The 24,397-nt window shown below is 46.7% G+C and overlaps 1 protein-coding gene and 1 non-coding gene across 2 annotated transcripts; both read left to right on the forward strand.

Annotated features, from left to right (window-relative positions):
- Positions 1-2,020: 2,020 nt before the first annotated feature.
- TRNAG-CCC (transfer RNA glycine (anticodon CCC)) lies at positions 2,021-2,092 on the forward strand. The gene has a single exon. It is a non-coding gene; the product is annotated as a tRNA-Gly (tRNA).
- A 12,676-nt stretch (positions 2,093-14,768) lies between these two features.
- RPS10 (ribosomal protein S10) lies at positions 14,769-21,851 on the forward strand. Its single transcript, XM_005907254.2, has 6 exons — positions 14,769-14,911; positions 16,004-16,153; positions 16,357-16,528; positions 18,508-18,585; positions 21,037-21,092; positions 21,758-21,851. The coding sequence occupies exons 2-6, from the start codon at positions 16,004-16,006 to the stop codon at positions 21,797-21,799; spliced, it is 498 nt and encodes a 165-aa protein (XP_005907316.2). The 5' UTR covers positions 14,769-14,911; the 3' UTR covers positions 21,800-21,851.
- The last annotated feature ends 2,546 nt before the right edge of the window (positions 21,852-24,397 follow it).

A 24,397-nucleotide genomic window follows, 5' to 3' on the forward strand; every position in this document is an offset into this window, starting at 1 on the left:
AGGGCCTTGGAAAAGGTGGCGCAAAGCGTCACAGTAAAAAAAAAAAAAAAAAAGAAAGAGGAAAAGGGGAATTCCTTATTGGCCCAGTGGTTAAGACTTCTTGCAGCGTAGGGGATGTGGGTTTGATCCCTGGTCGAGCAGCTAAGCCCACATGGGCTGGAACCCAGCACTGCCAGTAGAGTACTCATCCACCATGACCAAAGACCCTGCCTGACATGAGGAAAATCCCAAGTGCCGCAACTAAGACCCAACACAGCCAAAGACATAAATATTTTTAAAAAAGAAAGAAGAAACTTTTTTAAAGTCAGGGCTTCTTGGAAAAATGCCTGGTTTCAAGTCTAGAGCAGGAAGGTTTAAAGGACAAAAGAAGACTGGACTACCTTGATGCAGCAGCTAGCAGGAAGTGCTTGAAGACTAGCAGGATGTCAAAAAGAAACCAGTTTGAAGCGACTCCCACTGGCCCATGTGAGCTTTAATTATGATAACAATGGCAAGGGATTCAAATCAATCAAATATGTTTTAATCTATAGGTTCTTGCTGGCGGTGCTCTAGTCGCCAAGTTGTGGCTGTTTGTGAGCCCATGGACTGTAGCCTGCCAGGCTCCTCCATCTATGGGAGAATACTGACGTGGGTTTGCCATTACCTTCTCCAGGGGATCTTCACAACCGAGGGATCAAACCGGCATCTCCTGCATTGCAACAGATTCTTTACAGACTGAGCCACCAGGGAAGCCCATAAGTTCATAATGCTATTAAAAATTAATTTGGTCCTCTTGATAGGAAAGCTATTTATTATCTTAGAAACTGGTAAATAAAAGAAATGAATCAAGCATTTATCCTGTCTTCCTTATATGACCTATGCCACCGGGTAACCAAATAAAGATGACAGGAAGCATTGCTTTAAAAATGATTTCCACCAATAAATGAAATAATAGAATCACCATTTTGCTACCCTCTGTGAATTAACTGGTACAAGCACTGAGCAGCCACGACTGCTAACATCACCAAAAGAGAGGCAGCCAGACATGGTGTGCCTGCTGAGGGAAGCCCGCACCGCCGCCTGGAATGTGGCCTGAGGGATCCAACCAGAGCCCGGTCAGCACTCTGGGCCCAGCTGCCAGTTTGCCAGAAATGCAGGCGACGAAGGAGCAGGTTGAACTGCACTGTGTGTGCAGTCAGCAAAATCTAGACCGAGGAGACTCCACCGGTCAAACAGCCCAGATAGTCCAACAAATTAACTGTAAACAGGGAGACATGGGGAGAATGGTCAACATACCCTAACTGACCCCCCCAGTGAGTTGTGCCCTTATATAATCCCTTCCCCCGAGGGTGGGTATAACCTGCAACTTGCAGGTCGTAGAATCTGGCCAAGGTGATGGGATGGCAGCCCCATAACCATCTTTTGTTATCTAAAACTCCATCTTAGCACATGCAAGGGGAGACTCCTCTATTGGTCGTCTTACAAAATATTTGTTTATTTATTTTAAAGATATTTATTTACTTGACTCTGCTGGTGGGTCTTGGTTGCAGCTTGTGGGCTCTTAGTTGTGGCATGCAGGATCTAGTTCCCTGACCTGGGATCGAACCTGGGCCCCCCGCATTGGGAGCATGGAGCCTTAATTGCTGGACCACCAGGGAAAGTCCTTCCCCTATTAGCCTTAAATAAGAAAACAGCCAGGCTGTGAACAACCTATGGAGAGCGCCACATGACAAGAAATTTGGGGTAGCTTCTAGAATTTAAAGCAATGGCCAGGAAATACTGGGGCCCACAGTTTTGCAGCTGCGAGGAAATGAATCAACAGCCAGAATGAACTTAGAAGTAGATTCTTCCCCAGTCGAGCCTCCAGACAAAAATGCAGCCTGACAACATGTTAATTGCAGCTGTGAGTGAGGCTCTGCGTGGAGGATCAGCTCAGGGGTGCCCAGGCCTCTGACCTATGGAAGCTCAGAGATAATGCACGTGTGTTTTCGCCCACCGCATTTGTGATAACACGTTACACAGCACAGAAAAACTAGACACTTCCCTGATGGTCCAGTGGCTAGGACTCTGTGCTCCCAACACAGGGGCCCAGGTCTGATTCCTGGTCAGGGAACTAGGTCCCACATGCCACAGCTGTGAGTTCGAGTGCTGCAGTTAAAGATGCCATGTACCTCAACGAAGACATGGCACAGCCAAATAAATCATTAATAAAAAAATAAATATCCTTTAAAATGTATTTTTTAAAAAGATGGTAAATTGTATGGTGTATATATTTAACACAACTTAAAATTTAAATGGGCAAAAGATTTGTAAAGACCTTTCAGAAAAGATACCACACGATCAGGCCACAAACCTTAAATATATACAATGTTTATTTGTCAGTCATACCTCATTAAAGCAAAGGGGAAAGTTTATTTTCTATTTAAAACAATACTTGTTGATGTTTGGCAGAAGCCGACACAATACACGCTGTAAACCAAAGAGTCTTCAGTTAAGTTTTTTTTAAACAAAGCTAAAAAAAATAAAGTAATACTGATAAGTAACTTCTCTTGAGCATCTGCCATGTGCAAAAGGCACAGCTCCAAATGCATCATTTATACAAACTCTTTTAGTCTTCCCCACAACTCCACCATGTTAGTACCATTGTTATTTCCAGCAAAGAGAGGATGAAACCAAGGCAGGGAGAGGCTAAGAGATTCGCCCAAGGCCCCACCGATACAAAGTGGCAGAGGCCGCAGCAGGCGGTGTAGCTCTGGAGTCTGTGCTCTCAGTTGCAGAGGTAAAGAGGCTCTGATGGGCCGGGGAGGAAAGTGTGGCTGCCCTGCTGGTCCTGATGGACTGTGCTGAGGAAGGAGGTCCAGCAGGAAGAGGATATTGATTTTACTTTGGGGGTTTTTTTGGCTGTATGGCACAGCATGCAGAACTTCCCCGACCAGGGATTGAACCTGTGCCCCCTGCATTGGAAGTGTGGAGTCTTAACCGCTGGACCACCAGGGAAGTCCAGGAAGAGGATACTGAGACAGGCATTTCCAAAGCAAAATGCATCACAAGCTTCATTCGTTCCCTTCAGAAATCTTTACCAAGCCTCTCCTGCATGCCACGCACTGTCCCAGGCTGCTGGGGCTCTAGCCGCGAGCACCTCAGGCGGAAATCCCTGCCCTTGTGGAGCTGAGATTCCAAACCTTCCCATGCTTCTGCTTTTCCAGCTGTAAAAGGGATACTCAAAGACTGTGAAAAAGAAAACAAGGGAGCAGAAGAAATGCTTAGAGGTTTACAGGTGACAATTTGATAAGCAGCATGGATCACCTCCGCAGGCCACAGATCCAGCAGGCTGTCAACAGGTGGCATTCCCTGAACCCTGTGTGCTGTTTTTACCTCCACATTGGTCATTATAAAATAATGCAGGAAATATAATCATGGCAGCTTTGGGCAAGTGAGGTCAGAGGAGCTGCCCCAACAATGACAGGCAAAGAGGTGGCAGGCACTGTGGGAGAGGTTTGCCCGGGTGGAGGGGAGGGTTGGGCTCCACTTAGAGGAGAAATCACACCCTCAGCCTCAAGACAACAGATGTGGGTGACGTGTGTGTGTGTGTGTGTCCAGAAATGTGTCAGCAGCCTTCTAGTCACAGATCACAAACTCACACATGCCGTGGGAGCTATAAATGAAAACTCGCAGCACAGATGGCTCTTTTGAGGAGGTTTCTGCTGGAGTGGGAGGTGCCATGTACAGGATTAGGGAGCTATTCTAGACGGCGTCTGCTGAGGGCCGTCCTGGTGCCTGGGCCCTGAGAGGGTGCCCTCTACCCAGTTTCCAGAGCTGCAGAAATAGAGGCCACCATGCTTCTCTGGTGGTTCAGATGGTAAAGAATCTTCCTGGAATGCAGGAGACCCGGGTTCGATCCCTGGGTCAGGAAGATCTCCTGGAGAAGGAAATGGCAACCCACTCCAAAATTCTTGCCTGGGAAATCCCATGGACAGAGGAGCCTGGTGGGCTACAGTCCATGGGGTCGCAAGAGTTGGACGCTACTGAAGCGATTTAGTATACTAACCACAGAGGGGACTGCTCCCCAGGACTCCCTCTCTCCCCTCTGACCCAGGAGATTTTATTCAAGGCTCTGGAATCTCAAAAGGAAAAGAACAGCAACTAGAAAATCTCTACAAGCCATGATTTATTATTGTCCAATCTGGGGGAACTCCAGGGGGCCCCCGGGGGTCCTAGACCCTGACTTCCATCTCTTGCAGCAGCCCTCAGGATTTTATGGCTTCCTCAGAGTCGGTGGATCTCAACATTGGTGGCTTTAAAACTGCTGCTGCCCAGGGACCAGGAAACATGTCTAAGAATATTATTCTTAGCAGCTTTATTTATAAACACTGGAAACCACTTTGATGTCCGTCAACTGGTAAATGGATGAACAAGTCGTGTTCAGATGACTGCGATGGGGATTCTCATAGACCTGACGACGGAGGGGGCAAGGAGCCAGACACAAATCAAAACGTCGTGTGGTGTCGTCAGTCAGAACCGCCTGCACCTGGGAGTGGGCGTGGGGCGTGGACCAGAAAAGGAGACTTCTGGGGCAGTGGGCATATTCTCTCTATTAATCTGGATGGCAGTTAACATGGGTTTACACACACGCGTAAAAATACATGGAGTTGTAACCTAAGATTTGTACCCTGCACTGTTAAGTATGTGCTGTGTATATCCTTAGTCGCTCAAGTCGTGTCCGACTCTTTGCAACCCCACGGACTGTAGCCCGCCAGGCACCTTTGTCTATGGGGCTTCTCCAGGCAAGAATACTGGAGTGAGTTGCCATGCCCTCCTCCAGAGGATCTTCCCAACCCAGGGATCAAACCCAGGTCTGCTCATTGCAGGTGGATTCTTTCACCATCTGAGCCATGAGGGAAACCCATTGTGAAGTATACCACACACATCAAGAAAAATTAAGAAGCAGAAGACTAATGCCTTCCCCCTCACCCCTCGACTGAGTGTCTGACTTAACAGATCCGGGGTGTGGCCTGGGTAAATAGATTTTTGAAAGCCTCTCAAAGCATTCTAACAGGCTGCAGTGTGTGCTAAGTCGATTCAGTTGTGTCTGACCTCACGGCCTGTAGCCCACCGGGCTCCTCTGTTCGTGAGATTCTCCGGGTAAGAATACAGGGGTGGGGTGGGGAGCCAGAGCCCCGCCTCTCACTGCTCTGAATCCAGGGCTCTGGCTTCCTGCCCCCAACCTCGGCCCCAGTGGCAAGACCCCAATGCAGAGGGCAGCCTGGGATGGCAGGAAGGCTTTAGGCTCTGCAGAGTCCAGTCCCACTGAAATGGAGCAAGACCCTATGGTCCTTGTCCTCCCGGGTCTTCTGCTTGCCTTGTCTGTGGAAAAACTTTAACCAAAGAACAAGTTTAATCCAAGAAGTGAGCAAATGCAGGAACAAAGAAAAAGAATCAAAGGAGACCAAATAATAACAGTTTAGTCATTAAGCATAGTCAAGAACCTTTAATTCCTTTTCCAGGGCTATAGACAATATTCTGAGCCATATCCTGTGAGCTGTCTTATAGATGCTGAAGCCCCCCCCCAGGTGGAAAAGTCAGCTACATGATGACCAGACTCTAGCCATGACATAAGCTGCCACAGTTCTGAGAACTGGCCTCAAAGAAATGGAAACAAACCAACCCTCGAACTGAAGATTAACTACTTAAAACAATCAAGATGGCCAATTTTAAGATGATGGTCAGAGCTGACTGTTTCTGCAAGCCACTCAGCCTATAAAAGCTATTGCCCACTGATTTCCGGGGGCAGGGGGATGGGGTGGCTAGAGTTGGCCTTTGGACAGGTGCACAATTACCCATCGAAAATAAAGCAAACTTTCCTTTCCACCAACCTGGCCTCTTTAATGGCTTGTAAGTGGCCTTGAGCGGTGAGCAAGCAGGACCCACTTTTGGTTACACCATTACTTCCTACCTCTGTGTCCTGTGACCTTGAACAAAAAACATCTATTTCTCTAAGCCTGTTTTTGGGGGTTTTGTGTGTGTGTGTCTTTAACATGAGGCCAGTGATAGGTCTATATCTCATACCCAATACAGCATGCAGCTGCTGCTAAGTCGCTTCAGTCGTGTCCGACTCTGTGCGACCCCATAGACGGCAGCCCACTAGGCTCCTCTGTCCCTGGAATTCTCCAGGCAAGAACACTGGAGTGGGTTGCCATTTCCTTCTCCAATGCATGAAAGTGAAGAGTGAAAGTGAAATCGCTCAGTCGTGCCCGACTCTTACTGACCACATGGACTGCAGCCCACCAGGCTCCTCCATCCACGGGATTTTCCAGGCAAGGGCACTGGAGTGGGTTGCCCCTGCCTTCTCCGCAATACAGCATACTACTACTACTACTAAGTTGCTTCAGTCGTGTCCGACTCAATACAGCATAGGAGGGATAAAAATGGTATTTGTGTTGATAAAGGTAATCTCGGCCTTTCCTGATAGCTCAGCTGGTAAAGAATTTGCCTGCAATGCAGGAGATCTGGTTCAATCTCCGGGTTGAGAAGATACCCTGGAGGAGGGCATGGCAACCCACTCTAGTATTGTTGCCTGGAGAATCCCCATGGACAGAGGAGCCTGGTGGGCTCAGTCCATGGGATCGCAAGGAGTCGGACATGACTGAGTGACTAAGCACACACGCACAAAGGTGATCTCTTTAAAATATCCATCTGATCCTGTCCTGACTGCCTGAAACCTTTCTCCAGCTCTTCATTGCACTTGGAAGAAAGTCCTACCTCCTTCCTGAGGCCACTGTGGCTGTCCGGGTTCACCGTGCTCACCGTGTGGCCATACTGGCTGCCTTGCAGTTCAAGCCCTCCTCTGAAGCAGGGCTTTTCACTGGGTGTTCCTCCAGGCTTTTCTCAACCCAAGATCTGGGTCACCATGCCCTGATCCTCTCTTCATAGCACCCAGCACATGACAGAGGTATTTGTTGCCTGGTGGATGGGAGTATGTCTTGCCCCCATTCTTGCCCCACCACCTGCCCCAGCTGCTCAGTGCCTTGCTGCTGAATGAAACTCAGTGAACTCAAGGATCCGCTGTCATCTGAGAAATCTTCTCTAAGTGCCAGAGGGTATTGTTATTCGTCCTCCTTCCTGATTCACTAAACTCTCATCTCCTCTGCTTACCATGAGGTTGCTGTTTATTCCTGAAACGCTATTAAGTACCCCAGTCACATGAGAGACACTGCTAACTGCTAGAGAGGATGCAGAGAGGAGCAGGGCATGGCCCCTGCCCTCGAGAAGGCTGCATCCAGGGATGGATGAGCGGGGAACAAGGGCGAGTGGGGGTGCTTTGGGGTCCCTCCACATCCTCTCCTCACTCCACATCCTCTCTAGGTGATCTCAGAACCTCACAGGGTCTTAGATGGTTCCCTGACCTAATCTAACCCAGCTCTCTCTCACAGGACAAATTCTGAGCTCTTTATCTAAAATAATCCTGGATTTTTTTCATCAATGTGTCTCACAGGCACAAATGCAACAAAATCTAAAACTGAATCCATCTCTCATAAACAACTCAGTGAGATTCCAGAGAAAAAGAAGCATAGCTTATTGAGGAAATGATGCTGAGAGACCAGCTAACACTTTGGAGGGAGAATTTTTATATCAGAAGACATGCCAAGAAGATAAAAGATATGGATGGTGGTGCTCAGTCGGGTCTGATTCTGTGACCCCATGGACTGTAGCCCACTGCTCCTCTGTCCATGGGATTTCCCAGGCAAGAATACTGAAGTGGGTTGCTATTTCCTTCTCCAGGGGATCTTCCTGACCCAGGGATCGAACCCAAGTCTCCTACATTGGCAAACCGTTCACCTCAGACTGACACTTGAACCCAGACAAAACCCACAATCTTCCAACAGAGATCACAACACCTGGTTTTAGGACCTAAAAGAATTCAGTGAGAGACAAAGTGACAGGTAAGAAGTGGATTTATTCAGAGAGAAACACACTCCACAGAGTGTGGGCCATCTCAGAGAGTGAGTGTGGCCTCAAAATGTGATGTGGCTAGCTTTTATGGGTTGGGTAATTTCATAGGCTAATGAGTAGGAAGTTTATTCCAACTATTTTGGGGAAGAGGCAGAGATTTCCAGGAAGTGGGTCACTGCCCACCTTTTGATCTTTGATGATTGGCCTTGGACAGAAGAGCTGGGTGGGTTACAGTCCAAGAGCTGGACACAACTTAGCGACTAAACCACAACCTTAGAACTGTAATGGAGCCTCTGGGTGTCATTTAGCTCGCTGATATGTTACAATATGTGCCTTGGTAGTTCAGAGAGTAAAGAATCTGCCTGCAATGCTGGAGACCTGGGTTCAATCCCTGAGTCAGGAAGATCTCCTGGAGAAGGAAATGGCAACCCACTTCAGTGTTCTTGCCTAGAGAATTCCATGGACAGAGGAGCCTGGTGGGCTGCAGTCCATGGGATCATTAAGAGTCAGACACAACTGAGCGATAACACTTTAACTATGTTACAATGAGCATATACTGAGTGCCAGGGTCCAGCCCCGGCTGATCCAGGGTATTCGAAGCGGGGACGGCGTCAGCGAGGATCAGGATACAATAGCTTCAATTAGATATTAATTAAAGATGTAAAGAGTAGTAGCATGAGGACAGCTCAGTAGGAAAATTCAGTGGAGAAAAGAGGCTGAGTAGCTTGGTTTACGCGGGAGACCAATAAAACTTCAAGACAAGAAGTTTGCACCACTTACGTAGGCCGCAGGTGTCCTTCCGTTCTCCCGAAGGAGAGGAGACACTGAGGCCTCCCCGGTCGGATCTTAGAAGCCCAGGCATAATTAGTAAGCATAGCGGGTTCCGCGCTCCAGATGGAGACTCAGCCAGAGTGAGAGAGAGAGCGACATGGGGAGACCAGTATTTCGAGAAACTGATCCCAATTCTTTATTTTCCATGGTCTACTTTTATACACTGAGATGTTATGCAAAAGTCACGTGAGGTCAGCAGTCCTGACTTTTATCAAAGTCAGGTGCTTCATACAAATGTATACAGAGGTCTTGGGGTGTTACATCATCTTCTGGCCAGGGGGCCTGCTGACAATTTATGACCCTCTCCTTGTGACAGCGGTCAGTCAACCAGGACACTTATGTCTCCAGGGGTGATTATTCTTAAAACAGATGCCACCCAAATAAAGTTACATTCCTATAGGGTGAGGGTATAGTGGGTTTTAGTTAAGGAAAGAATTTACTTAGCCTAAGGTCTAACGTGATTTATATCAAAGGTTAATACTTATTTCTTCTATATATTCATTAATGTGTGTAAGGGCAGGGGATGTGGAGACTTAGCAACAAACATTGGCTCAACAAATGAAAAACCCTTCACCAATACAATTTCTAATCAGTCCATTATACTTATACTAATGGTTTTCTAACTTTTCTAAGGAACCTGTTTTTAGAAGGTTTAAAGCATCTCGTGCCTCTCACGGTTGGGAGGCTGTGAGCAATCACATGTGGCCGGACAAGCCTGTCAGGCAGGCTAGAGAACCTTCAGAGGAGTTTGTAGGTTAAAACACTCTTGTCATGCCCAGGAGTTTTTATTAACTGGAGCTCTAAGTTAACTCCTTCTTCGAAAGAGGTGGTAGGGGACAGCCCCCCGTAAAGTCAGAGGTGTAGGTGAGAGCACAAAGTAGTAAAGTAGGCAGGCTCTGGTTATGGGGGTAGATGCTCGAGGATTTCCAGGGGGACTCCTGAGGCTCGATCCCGCCTTTGCGTATGTCGAGCCTCCTTCCTCATGACCTTTGCCACAGGCCGAGTGCCTCACTCTGGCCCCCAACATCTCCCCCTTTTTTATTTCTTAAAACAGCCAGATGCAGCTCAGTCGCGAGCTTCCAAATACTCTGCCGAAGAATCCTGACAAACAAGGAAGTTTTCCCAAAACTCGAGTCTATGACTCGGGAGTCAGCGTTTGTCCCAAGATATACATCACATCCTTCCAAGTGAGGTCATAAAGCATAGTAACACCCTTAAAAGCTCTAATATATTTTTCTGGGTCCTCTAAATAGTCTCCCAGATCCTCCTTGATTCTTTGTATTTCTTGATAAGAGAAAGGCTTATTAACTCTCACAGACTGATTATTTCTCCTGGTGGGTGTTTCAACTAAAGGGAGAGAAAGGGAGGGCTCCATATTCATGAAAACAGAGGCATGGACCTTGCTCAGTATATCCCTTCCCAAAAGGGGTGAGGGAGATTCTGGCACAATCAGAAACTCGTGTGAAAACAGCACAGAATCTCAGTTGCAAGATAAAGAATAACTGAAATAATACCTTCTGGTTCGTCCAGACAGTCCCATTATGGAAGCGGATGGGGAAGAAAGTGATCCAGGGGCTTCAGTAAGCACAGAAAAAGTTGCCCCAGTATCTAAAAGGAAATCAACGGATTGGCCCCCCACAACTATTAATACCCAGGGTTCCTCAGGTGTAATTAGGACTGGAGCTTGTGTGGGAACCCCCGGGCACCTTCAGTCCTGATTGTCTTGAGAGTCCGACCCCGGAGACCTATGCCTCTGGGGGCAGTATCTCTTCCAGTGTGGTCCTTTGCAGACCGTACGTGGAGCCGGGGGTGGCTTAGATGCCTGAGGGCAATCCCGCTTGAGGTGCCCCTCCTTTCCACAGTAATAGCAAGCCCATCCCTTTTCACCTGGGCCCCTCTGGGCATTTTTCTCAGGCTGTTTAAGAACATTTTTCATAGCCTTGGCGGATCAAGGTTTAGTTGAAGTTGACTTGTCTGCCATCTTGGAAAGGGCAATGCCAAAAATTGTTCAAACTACCATACAACTGTGCTCATTTCACCTACTAGCAAGGTAATGCTCAAAATTCTTCAAGCTAGCCATCAACAATATGTGAACTTCTAGATGTAACGAGAACTTCTAGATGTAAAAGCTGGATTTAGAAAAGGCTGAGGAATCGAAGTTGAACTTGCCAACATCCATTGGATCATAGAAAAAGCAAGAGAATTCCAGAAAAAATCTACTTCTGCTTCATTGACTATGCTAAAGCTTTTGATTGTGTTGGTCACAACAAACTTTGGAAAATTCTTCAATAGATGGAAATACCAGACCACCTTACCTGTCTCCTGAGAAATCTCTATGAAGGTCAAGAAGCAACAGTTACAACCAGACTTGGAATAACAGACTGGTTCAAAATCGGGAAAAGAGTACATCAAGGCTGTATATTGTCACCCTGCTTATTTAACTTATATACAGAGTACATCATAGGAAATGCCAGGCTGGAGGACTCACAAGCTGGAATCAAGATTGCCAGGAGAAATATCAATTACCTCAGATATGCAGATGTCACCACCCTAATAGCAGAAAGTGAAGAGGAACTAAAGAGCCTCTTGATGAAGGTGAAAGAGGAAAGTGAAAAGTTGGCTTAAAACTCAACATTCAAAAAATGAAGACCATGGCATCCAGTCCCTTCACTTCATGACAAATAGATGGGGGAAAATGGAAACAGTGCCAGACTTTATTTTCCTGGGCTCCAAAATCACTGCAGATATTGACTGCAGCCATGAAATTAAAAGACACTCACTCCTTGGAAAAAAAGCAATCACCAACCTAGACAGTGTATTAAAAAGCAAAGACATCACTTTGCTGACAAAGGTCCATCTAGTCAAAGCTATGGTTTTTCCAGTAGTCGTGTATGGATGTGAGAGCTGGATCATAAAGAAGGCTGAGAGCCGAAGAATTGATGCTTTCTAACTGTGGTGATGGAGAAGACTCTAGAGAATCCCTTGGACAGCAAGGAGATCAAACCAGTCAATCCTAAATGAAATCAGTCCTGAATATTCACTGGAAGGACTGATGCTGAAGCTGAAGCTCCAATACTTTGGCCACCTGATGTGAAGTGCTGACTCGTTGGAAAAGACTGATTCTGAGAAGGATTGAGGACAGGAGGAGAAGGGGTGACCGAGGGTGGATGGCATCACTGACTCAATAGACATGAGTTTGAGCAAACTCTGGGAGATAGTGAAGGACAGGGAAGCCTGGCATGCTGCAGTCCATGAGGTCACAAAGAGCTGGACATGACTTGGACTTCCCTGGTGCCTCAGATGGTAAAGCGGCTGCCTACAATGCAGGAGACCCAGGTTTGATTCCTGGGTCGGGAAGATCCCCTGGAGAAGGAAATGTCACCCCACTCCAGTATTCTTGCCTGGAAAATCCCATGGACAGAGGATCCTGTTAAGCTACAGTCCATGGGATTGCAAAGACTAGGACACAACTGAGTGACTTCACTTCTTCTTCACTCACTTCACTTAGCAACTGAACAAAAGCAAAGACTTTTAAATGAACTGGGAGTCATTGGAGGATTTTAAGCCGAGGAGTGACCTGGTCTGATATAGTAGCAGGATCACTCTAGCTCTGGTAAGGGAAGAGACCTGTGAGGCTGTATTTCAGTAAAATACATTAATTCCAGTGCTGCTGCTGGGAAGTGAGCCATCACCCCTGTCTCTTCCTGCTGGCTAGTTACAAGATCTTCTCCTTATCTCTGACGTTCTGCACCTTCATTATGACATGTTTAGGCATGGATCTGTTTTTACTTATCCAAGTTGGAATTTAAAGAGAGCAGTACATCTGAAGTGTGCTGTCTTCCAAGAATTCTGGAGGATTAAGATAGGGTCTCTTTCCCATGTTTTCTGTCATTTCCTTATGTGATTTCACATAGACATATATTAGACTTTCCCTCTTGATCCTTCCCACCTCAAATCCTTTATTCCAGCTATTCCATCACCTTTATTTTTTACCACATTTTTTATTAAAAAAATTGTATTGGGAATTCCTTGGTGGTTCAGGTGGTCAAGATTCTACTGCAGGGGACACTGGTTTGATCCCTGGTCAAGGAACTAAGAGTCCTCATGCCCTGCTCCATGACTCCCCAAATTTTATTGAAATATAGTTGATTTACAATATCGTGTCAGTTTCAAGGGCACAGGAGTGATTCAGTTATATATTCTTTTTCAGATTCTTTTCCTTTATAGGTTATTACATAATACCGAGTAGAGTCTCCTGTGCCATATCCAGTAGGTCCTTGCTGTTTACCTGTTTTATATATAGTAGTGTGTATATGTTAACTCCAGCCTCCTAATTTATCCCTGCCTGCCTTCACTCGTCCTGTCTCTTTTAATCTCTGGACTACATGGTGAATGCTTTTTGTTTTTGTTCTTGTTTTACTTCTGTCTTCTATTTCATGATTTTTCTATTCAAGTGTATCAAATCTGTTGTTTATTTTTTAAAATTAACTTTCAAATCTCAATCATTTTAGTTTTTATTGCTAGGAATTCTATGGTATTCTTTTCCAAATCTGCTTGACCAGTCCTTAGATTATGTTGTTCTTTGTCCAAATGTTCAAGATATTAAAAAAAAAATCTGTACACATGTTTGAATCTTATTTTTTTTTAATTGTGATAAAACATACATAACATTGGAAAAGGAAATGACAACCCACTCCAGTATTCTTGCCTGGGAAATCCCATGGGCAGAGGAGCCTGGTGGGCTACATACAGTCCACGGGGTTGAAAGCATTGGACACAACTTAGCAAGTAAACCAACACCACCAAGATACATAATATAAAATTTACCATGTTAACCATTTTAAGTATACAATTCAGTAGTGTTAAATAATTCACATTGTTGTTCAATCGATCTCCAGAATTCTTTTCATCTTGCAAATTTATTTTTAAACTGTGAAAGGACAGAAACACTTGAAGAAACTATAGGTGAATATTTATATGATGTTGAAATATGGAGTGACTTTTTAGGCATTGCACCAGAGCCTGAAACTGTAACAATTTCAATAGAAAAGTGTGAAACTTCTTTAAAATACCATGAAAACTGAGACAAACTAAAAAAACTGGGAGAAATTCTTGAAAAATACGTGAGAAAGGGTTAATTGCTTTAACACATAGAGAATAATGTCAAGTCAGTAAGAAAATGTTAATAACTGCTGACCAGAATGTAACTGATAATGCCTTCCAGAAGTCAATGTGGCATGTGTCAAAAACCTAAAAATGTGCGCTAACACTGTAACTCAACAATTACACTGCCAAGGCTTTGTCCTAAAGAGACTGACAAGTGTGCAGATAAGTGTGTGGCATCATTAGTTATAACATTAAAGGATTAATATATATACATATATATATCCAATCACAGAGTGTTGATTAAATCATCCATCACATAGTCATTAAAATTGTAGGTATTAATTACCTTGAAGAGAGATTCATGATACAGCTGTAAAAGAAAAAAAAACAAAACAGGTTTCCAAATACGTACAACATACGTATCACAACATACGTACAAATCATCCCAGTTTTGTCAAAAAATACATTTCCTATGACCCACGTTTGATCCCTGGGTCCGGAAAATGCCCTGGAGAAGGGAATGACGACCCGCTCCAGTGTTCTTGCCTGGAGAATCCCATGGACAGAGAGAGGAGCCTGGCAGGCTACAGTCCGTGGGGTCGCAAATAGCCGGACTCGACTGAGCTGGGCAGCTAACACTTTTGTTTCACTTCGTACCAAAACGTTAATAGCGACTCACTGGTTGATGGAATTTTATTCTTTCATTATTGGTATTGCCGTCACTGTTATTTTGTAGGCAGGGTATTTCCTTTTCCCTGCTCAAAGAACATATATTCCTTACATAATAATAAGTTAAATTAACCGGTGGGAAACGGAGAAAATAAAGACGTAGCGTGTTTCTAAAGGACCCGACCAGGCAAGAAAGTGATCATTTCTTGATGAGGCACGCCGGCTCCCGGGCCGCCAGTCTCTCAGGCACCGCCGAGGCCGCCCCAGGCAGCTCGCGGGTCCTGACAAGGGGCGGGGCCCGGCAGCCCGGAAGAGGCCTCGCTCCGCGCATGCCCCTTCCTTTCCAGCGCCGGCCCCGGACACAGCAACCGTCGCGGTGAGTCTCTCCGGCGTCGCGGTGCCATCGGCCCCCATCCTGGCTCTGTCTCCGCCGCCGCCGTCGTGCCTCGCCGGGTTAAGGGTGGCGGGGGCCCTCTCCCGCTCCCCGCACGTCCATTTCCGAGCAGGCAGGGCCCAGAAGCGCATTTCTTGGGGGGCAGTAGTGGGGCCCTGGCAGGCGAAGATTGGTGTCCGGATGGAGGAGGGGAAGATGAAACCCTAGAGTGGCGGGGACCGTCCGGGCGAGACTGGGGAGACTGTGTCCCTTCCTCACGCTTTTTTCTTTTTTTCGGGGTAGAACCCTCCGAACTGCCTCCCTGCTCGGCCATGGAGCTCTGGTTTAGGAGTAGAGGGGTGGGCTGTGAGGGCCTCAGCCTTTTGCTTTGGGGTCAGAGACCCGTCACGGATCGACAGGCTTCTGGCCCCTTCTCGCTCGCCAGAAGGCACCGCCGCACGCGTTCAGCATTAGGTATAGTTGCTGATAAGCCCCAAACACTCCGAGGGTGTAGGGTCTGAGGGGCTTCCCTGACAGCCCAGTTGGTAAAGAATCCGCCTGCAATGCAGGAGACCCCAGTTCGATTCCTGGGTCGGGAAGATCCGCTGGAGAAGGGATAGGTTACCCATTCCAGTATTTTTGGGCTTCCCTGGTGGCTCAGCTGGCAAAGATTCTGCCTGCAATGCGGGAGACCACTCCAGTATTTGGCCTGGAGAATTCCATAGGCTCTCAAAGAGTCGGACAGGACTGAGTGACTTTCACTATAAGGGTCTGACCCCTGCCCCGTTTATACTTGCATTGTGAGAGTGAAAATCAGGTGGGAATGTCCCCCTAGCCCCACCCTCGTTTTATCTTAAAGTGCGGACAACTTCTCCATGAATCCTGTTTTTGAGGGTGGAGGAGGGAACTAGTGACGGTTGGGCTTAAGTTTGTAGGGGTTTAAATTCCTGTTTCCTGCATGTTCTTCAGTATGTTTGAGACTTCTACCCGTTGGATAGTGACTCTTGTGTGTGGGTTCAGTCTTACGGGGTGATGAACTGGGTTATGGCTCTGGCCACAGTGCTCAGAAGTATTCTTGCTGATTTCTTCTTGCAGATGTTGATGCCTAAGAAGAACCGGATTGCCATTTATGAACTCCTTTTTAAGGAGGGGGTGATGGTGGCCAAGAAGGATGTCCACATGCCCAAGCACCCGGAGCTAGCAGACAAGAATGTGCCCAATCTTCACGTCATGAAAGCCATGCAGGTAGCTGGGGTGTGGGTGGAGGGGGCTTTTCCACTGGTGTTCAAGGCGAGGTCAGGACTCCCAGTGCCGCCTGCTACCTTAAAGGGCTGTAAGGTAGATACACCGTGGAAGCTCGTCTGCTGTGCAGTTTAGCTTCCCGTTTGCACTGCCTTCCTAGCTTCAAGCCTCTAGTTCTGTCTTAACAGTGGTGTTCTGTCTTACAGTCTCTCAAGTCACGAGGCTACGTGAAGGAACAGTTTGCCTGGAGACATTTCTACTGGTACCTCACCAACGAGGGCATCCAGTATCTCCGTGATTACCTCCACCTGCCCCCTGAGATCGTGCCCGCCACCCTGCGCCGCAGCCGTCCTGAGACTGGCCGGCCAAGGCCCAAAGGTACAGTGCTCACGTGATGTCTGCAAGGGCATCCTCTGAAGATCTTTCGGGGGGGAGAGGTGAAATGCTGGGGTTTTGTGTGGGCCAGGAGGTGGTCTTATTAATACATCACCATTGGAATCAACTTCTTTTTTTTTTTTAAATATAGGAGAACAAAGTCATACTTGTTTAAGTTTAAATTCTTAAAGATGACCGTAGCAGGAAGACTGCTTTGAAATTTGGCACAAATCATGCCACTGTTTTCCGTGAGCATGGGTTGTCTTTTTCCCAGATAACTCTGGTCTTGTTAGCTTTTCCTCCAGGAATTAGTGTCATTCTTTGCTTTGTACACATAAGCACATCTCTTGCCTGGATAGAATTCAATTTCATCTTGAGCATGTACACCTTCAGTTTTCAGGCGAGCTGTGTGCTCCCTCTGGTTTTGTAGATGGCTGCTTATAACCAGCAAAAATGGCCTTGGACCACAGACTTGTCGATGTATTTGTCATCTTAGAAGTCCCTGTTTGCAGCAGACCCCACTTGTTTGCTCTCGAGGTTTAGTTGCATGAATTCCACAGGATCCAGAATGGGTGAAAGAGTGGAATCAGCTTTTGGGGTACTCTGGCATGCAAGATCTAAGTCAAGTTCTAGAACCTTGAATGGAATTGAACACAGGTCTTCAGGCCATCCTAATAAGTGGTATTAAACACAGGCCAGATACATGTGGTAGGGTGTTGAGAGTTCAAGTAAACCAAGGTGTTTATCCCTCAAGAGGTCCAGAGCAAAGCTATTTACCACACGTGAAAAAAATGAAAAGAGTTTCTTGGCAGTGGGAGGAAAATAATCAAAAGCCAAATAGGACAGAACAGATGTAGAGAGAGAGTGTGTGTATGTGTATATATACATATATATCTGTATGTATACACACACATGTATAAATAATACTAGGAAAGGATCCTGTTTGCAGGAAGTTACCTTCTCACTTGAGATCATTGCTGGCTCACAATTGGCATTAGTCAAGTTTATGGTTCCCTTATTTTCTTTAAAAAAAAAAAACAACCCTGTACCAGAGGAGCCGTTTATGAGTTTGAGTAATGAAATGCAGAGATTACTAAAAACATGATCATCAGACTGCCTAGGTTCCCTGGAAAGACGTCATGGAGCTCAGGAATTTGTATTCTTTATGAAAACTCACGAGGGTGTTCTACTGGTTAGGTAGGATTACATGTGTGTAGAGCAAAGGTTCTTCATTGGACCTTGGAATCACTTTTATTTAATCATATAAATGCTATAGATAATTTTGTGGAGTAACAAGGTAGAGAGAATGCTAGATTGACCTTCCAGTGTTAGAATGTTGTCGCTTTTTAAATCTGCCTTAATATGTACGTTTCACAGCCTAGTGAGGTATAAGGCAAAGCCTGAGCAGAATTAAAGGAATCTTGGTGGCTTTTATTTATATACTTACATTGGAGGTAAGGCTTGCCGCTTATGGTGACTCCTTTCCTGTTTGCACTAGAAGTTTTCTATTTCAGAGATGGGTCAAGTTCAAAATTTTGGCTATTCAAATGTTTGTAGAAATGACTGGGTTTCTTTATTTGCCAGATATTTGGAAAATCTATGTTGAGAAATAGAAGAAAGCAGACCTTTTGCAGGTGTGGTGGTGGTATAGTTGTTAAGTCGTGTCCAACTCTTGCAACCCCAATGGACTGTAGCCTGCCAGACTCCTATCCATGGGATTCTCCAGGCAAGCATACTGGAGTGGGTTGCCATGTATAACATTTTAATAGGATGTGCATTCTCGTAGGTCTTTGAGGAGTCAGAATGTCACTGATGGCAAGTATCTAGCTGACAGTTCTGGGTGTAGGAGTTCTTGTCCCATTAACGCATCATAACCGAGTTTTTGCAAAGTGAAAGTGGAGAGCAGTTTTGAATTTTCCTGACCTGAAAGGAGAAGAGTTCCTGTGTTTCCCTGTGTTCATACTGTGGTTTAATCTGTGCAGGGCTGGAGGGAGAGCGACCTGCAAGACTCACTCGAGGGGAAGCCGACAGAGACACCTACAGACGAAGCGCCGTGCCCCGTGAGTATCCGCGTGTGGGTCTGGTGTTGGGGTGGAGTCTCAGGATGCTCCCCCGCCTGGGGCTCGGCCCTTGAAGATGCCAGGGTGACCAGTGAAGGTCCTTGGGTTCATCTCAGATCATTCCATCTGGAGTCCATTGTGCGTCTTGCCTTCTGCGGGGGTGGGGGGTTAGGAGGGACGCTGTCTGAGCTGGGGACACAAAACACTTTAAAGACCTTTAACTGGAACAAAACTGAAAACTTTCAGGAGAGCAACATGCTTTTCTTTGTTTTGTGTTCCTGTGTGGTAAGTTACTTGAGGGCAGGGCCCAATCACGTTTGTTTCTTTTTATTGCCAAAATAATGCAAAATTTTCTTTTTAAATAGCAGATATTCCCATTGATGGGAACCACAGATGTCTGTTCATACAATAGATACATTGAGTGCCTGTGGTTTATGCCAGACACGATTCTAGGAGCTAGGGGGTAGTAGTGTACATAAAAAGACGAGATGCTCTTCTCTCTTGAACTTGCATTTTGGTATTAGGAGATGAATAAGCAAAAGTAAGTGTATAATCATGTCCACGGTGGGTGCCACAGGGAAAAATTAAAGCAGGGGAGTAGGTATTGAAATTTCCAGTAGGATTTGCAGGAAAGGTCCTGTCAAAGTGAGATAGAAGCAAGCATCTGGGAGTAGTGAGGCTCCTGGGGGAAGGCGTCTGGCTTGTCCAAACAAGATGGCAGGAGTGTTAGATGAGGATGTCTTGTAGTTGTGGGCCATGGTAGGACTTGAGGTTTTACTCTGTAATAAGATGGGGAGGGATTCAGCTTGTTTTAAAGAGACTATCCTTGTTGCAGAAGTAGTAATTTGTGATATAAAAGCAAGGTATAAAAGGGAATTTATACTTTTACTACTCCTGCCTGGTGGCTCAGATGGTAAAGAATCTGCCTGGAAGGCAGGAGACCTGGGGAAGATCCCCCGGAGAAGGAAATGGCAATCCACTCCAGTGTTCTGGCCTGGAGAATTCCAGGGACAGAGGAGCCTGGCAGGCTACATACAGTCCATGGGGTCACAAAGAGTCAGACCCAACTGAATGACTTTCACTTCACTGTTGTCTCCTACTTGTGGTACCTGATTCTTCCGATGTGAAATAATGATAGAAGTGAGCACTTGAACTAAATACTCCTAAGAAAGAATTCCTCCAGCAGATGGGCTCTTGGTTCAGAGAAAGTTCGTGGTTGCTCTTTTTAGAAGTCATGGTACACTGGAAATGGGTCAGAGGATGTGACAGTTGGTCCTGAAGTGGAGGGTGGGGAAGTGAGCATTTCAGGGGGAGATGGGCATTGATCAGGTATGAAGATGGGAAGATACAGTGGCTCGCTGGTTGGGGGTTGCTGCTGAGTAGGCAGCAGCCTGTAGTGGGTGTGGTCTGACTTGGGCCAGAGGTAGGGTCGATTTGGATATGAATTACTGATTTAGCCCTGCCACTGCTACCACCCTGCCCCTCAAATGTGAATTGTACATTTTTATAGAAAGTTTAGTGTATATTAAATTTTTTTTAATTCCAGTATATTTTTAAATGTTACCTTAATTTTTAAAAAGTTACTTATTTATGGTCATGCTGGGTCTTCACTGCTGGGTGGACTTTTCTCCAGCTGCAGCTACTCTAGTTGTGGTGCAGTAGCTTCTCGTTGTGGAACACGGTCTCTGGAGCACAGGCTTGGTAGCTGTGGCTCATGGGCTAAGTTGTTCCGAGGCATGTGGGATCTTCCCGGATTAGGGATTGAACCCAGGTGTCCTGCATTGGCAGGTGGATTCTCTACCACTGAGCCACCAGGGAAGCCCTAAACTGTTACTTTAATATGTGCATTAGTGAGATACTTTGCGTTCTCTCGAGTCTTGAAGTCTCGTGGTATTTTGCACATGTCTCAGTTGGGACTGGTGGCTGCTATATAGAGCAGGGCGGAGTCTTGAAGTCTTGTGGTATTTTGCACACGTCTCAGTTGGGACTGGTGGCTGCTATATAGAGCAGGGCGGTCCTGGATCTTTCATCTTGTTTGCCACTTTCCCTTGGTGATAGTAGAATTGCTTTTTGTTTCTGTGAACCCTTCACCTCTTAGTGCTCCCGTCACTGAGCTCCCTCTGTGAGCTGGGTGCTGGTCTGAAGCGTGGAAGTAACTCAGTGATAGGAAGTGCCATATAGAAAGGGCATATAGTCCCGACTTTGTGGTCAAGGCAGCCTTCCTGGAGGAGGCAATAGTTCGGGCTGTGAGTAGAAACATGTCTTGCTCAGGAGAATGCGGGAGCAAAGGTGGCTCAGAAGATGTTTCCCCACTGCAGGGTGTAATTTGCTTGTACTTCATTCTTTGTTGACATGACTTTTCTTGCAAGATGAGCTTGGGTCACTTGTCCACCTTTGTTCTATGGTAGATCAGACCATTTGATGCATCTAAATCTGTGTTTCTCATTTCAGCTGGTGCCGACAAGAAGGCCGAGGCTGGGGCTGGGTCAGCAACTGAATTCCAGTTTGTAAGTGTCCCCCTTTTTGCTCTCAACCCTTTGGATCTGCTTCTTCAGGGATGTCCTAACCACACATTCCAAATAGGTTTTTACATTCAGGCACAGCCTGCAGTCTTCTGTAAAGAAAGAAATTACTGGAAATCTCACAAATCAACACTCCATGAGGCACAGTCATATTTTATAGTTCAGAAATGGTCAGCGTTACCCCCTGGGTTAGTTTCGTGAACTAAGCTGAGAACTGGACACTGGAGATCGAGCAGGCTGTAGACCCCAGTTCCCCATCTATAAAGTAGAGCTGGTGGTCATACCTATTTCAAGCTAATTGTGAGAGTAATTAATCCAAGTATAGTGTTCAGCCCTGGCATGGTGTATCACTGTCAGGACAGCTGCTGCCCCTGAGCAGCTCTTGACGGGACATGCTTGTTCTCTAGGTCTGCTTTGTGGGAAAGTGTATATGGTGACACAGGATCATGTCCTGTTGCTAGGTGCTTCCATGTGTGTATATGGGCACGCTCCAGAATGGGGGTCCTCACTCCCAGTTTACAAAGGTGACCCCAGAGTCTGTAAGAGGCAGGGCTGGATCCCCTGAGCCCTTACATTTGGGAGCCTCTCCAGTGATGATGAGGCCTGGCGCCCGGCACACCACTGATGCTGATATGTACCTTCTCTTGCAGAGAGGCGGATTTGGTCGTGGACGTGGTCAGCCACCTCAGTAAAGTTGAAAGGGATTGTTTTGTGTTGAATAAACCTGTAAACAGAAAAAAATAATCTTGTGTGCCCTGTTTTGTTTGCATTATCTCGCCTAAACAGGAATAGTTCAGGTTTAAGGGTTAGAGTGTAAGTGGGGCAGGACCAGATTGGTTTTGGGAATTGTCATTTTCCAGGGTGACATCACTCGTTGCTGTTCGAGCTGTAGTGCTTGGCTTTGACCCGGGCCCTCCCTGTTCCAGCACTTGCTCCCTGTAGAGCCCTGTCCAGTGTGGTCACCATTCTGGGAGGTTGTGGGAAAGTTGAGCGTCTTGACCAGACCGACAGTGTTGGCTCGGCTCTGTCTGGTAGGAAAGCTGCTGTTCAGTTGGTGCTGGAATTACTAATCTTCAAAGCTCGGGGTTTATAAGAAACAGAAAAACACACGAAAATATCCTAAAGGGACTGCCCAGCCATCTGAAGGCCCCTTACCCCACCCTGGGATTTTTTATCTCTGCATAGTCAGAAAAATAATTGACAACTGGAGTTCTTGCTGTCCCAGGGCTCTGGCAAAACAGGAAATGCACTGTTTTCCTGAAGTTTGTTGGTGGTGACCCAGGATGACATGAGTGAATGGTGTTTATTCTTGGTGAGGCCAGATGTCACCTTTTCCCGTTCTGACCACACTGCCTGGCATGCAGGAAATTCATTCCCCCACCAGGGAATGAACCCGGGCCCAGGGCAATTGAAGTGCAGAGTCCTCTAACCAGAGTGCCATCTTGTAAGTACCCAGAGAGGATTGATGGGACAATTGCTGTGGTCCTGCACTACAAACACCATCTGCCTGGCACAGTGCCAGGGGGCAGGTGTTGAGGGCCCAGGGGCATGGGCTTGCAGGCAGGTTTGTTGGGTGAGATGCCAACTTCACTTTGCAGATCAAGTAAGGGCTGCTGATGGTTATAATCGGCATTTCCTGCACAGGGGTCAGCTTTTGAGGAGCAGCTCTGGGTCAGCCAGCAGGCCCACCAAGGTAAGGAAAGCCAGCAAGACTAGCTGAAGTGGCTTTTCAGGGGTATGGGAACGTGGGGATCATTGGTGGGGTTCTGCAGCTTTATATGGAGAGGGAGAGAGAGCCAGGTGAGACTGGTAGCAGTTTGCTGAGCTGCATCAGTGGTTTTGCGCTGGGCAACCACAAAGCCATGTTGGTTCACCTATTGGCTGAAGCTCCAATCCTTTGGCCCCCTGATGCCAAGAACTGACTCATTGGAAAAGGCCCTGATGCTGGGAAAGACTGAAGACAGGAGGAGAAGGGGACAACAGGATGAGATGGTTGGTTGGCATCACCGACCTGGTGGACAGGGAAGCCTGGCGTGCTGCATTCCATGGGGTTGCAAAGAGCTGGACACAGCAACTGAACTGAACTAAAAGCTGAACCACCAATTTCAGTCTTGACAGGCTGTTGTAATTTAGACCACAGGGTGGCAGCCGACAGCAGCCCTGAGTTCACTCGGTCCTGGGAGGTGAACTTTGTATTCTGAACCACCAATGAGCAGAAACTTGCCTTGGCAGAGCGGCAGTGTTGGGGGAAGCTGTTTCAGAGCAGCCTGGGCTGCCTTGCCAAAGATTGCTTTTTATCCAATTTTTCTGCTGGCGCGAGCGATGTCAAGTGGTTGCCTGTGTTCGCACGCCTTGTGATTGTTTAACCTGGATTCTGCTGTGAAATGTTAGCTCTCAGCTTTACTGTTTCCCGCCGAGGCCAGCAAGTGAGCAGATGGGTTTCCTCTATAGCCTTGGTGATTTTCTGGCCCTAAAATGTCACTTTCTCAGCTAGGGCTCTTTGCCAACCCTTTCCCTCGTGATTTAAATTCATTCCAGAATGTGTTCTCCAAGATCACCCATGCACTCTGGGAAAACCCCAGGCATCTACAGGGTTATACAGATAAAAATCCACAGTTGGAGGTGTTCTTGCTGCCTGCCAGTCTCCCTCCTCTCTCCCCCTATGTTGGGAAATTAGGTGACCCCTGCCTATCAATAGTCACTGATAAGCTGCTTGGGGATCGATGCTGATAGATGCTCTCGGAAGGCTTGAAATTTTCCTTTAAGGACCTCACTGTTCAGTTAGGAAAGCAAAACCAAAGCTCTACATTGAGACCATAATACCAAGTACTGTATAGGTGGCAAATTGTTAGTCCAGACAAAGGAAATGGTGAGTGACAAAGGCAGTGGTGAGTGAGTGAAGGCTGAAGTGACCCAGAGGTCATGTGTCCGGTGGGGGGCTGGTGGTGAGACCAATCAGGACTGGAGAACAAAGATGTAAGGTGGTGCCAGGTTATGAAACTCGTCAAAATTTAAGGTTTTGGAGACTTCCCTGGTGGTCCAGTGGTTAAACCTCAGTGCTCCCAATGCAGGGGGCTCAGGTTCAATTACTGGTCAGGGGACTTGATCCCACATGCCACAACTAAATAATAAAAATTAAGATTTTTAAAAAATAAGTTTGGGAAAAACAAATATTTGCTATTACAAGTGCCTGAGAAGGTCACTTGAGGTGGATGGAGTACAAGGGGCGCAGGCCCCCCAGGCACATCCATCACTGGGTGGAAGCTTTGGAGAAGACTGAGCCTTTCTTC

This window comes from Bos mutus, chromosome 23 (assembly GCF_027580195.1).
Source record: "Bos mutus isolate GX-2022 chromosome 23, NWIPB_WYAK_1.1, whole genome shotgun sequence".
Classification (NCBI taxonomy): Eukaryota; Metazoa; Chordata; class Mammalia; order Artiodactyla; family Bovidae; genus Bos; species Bos mutus.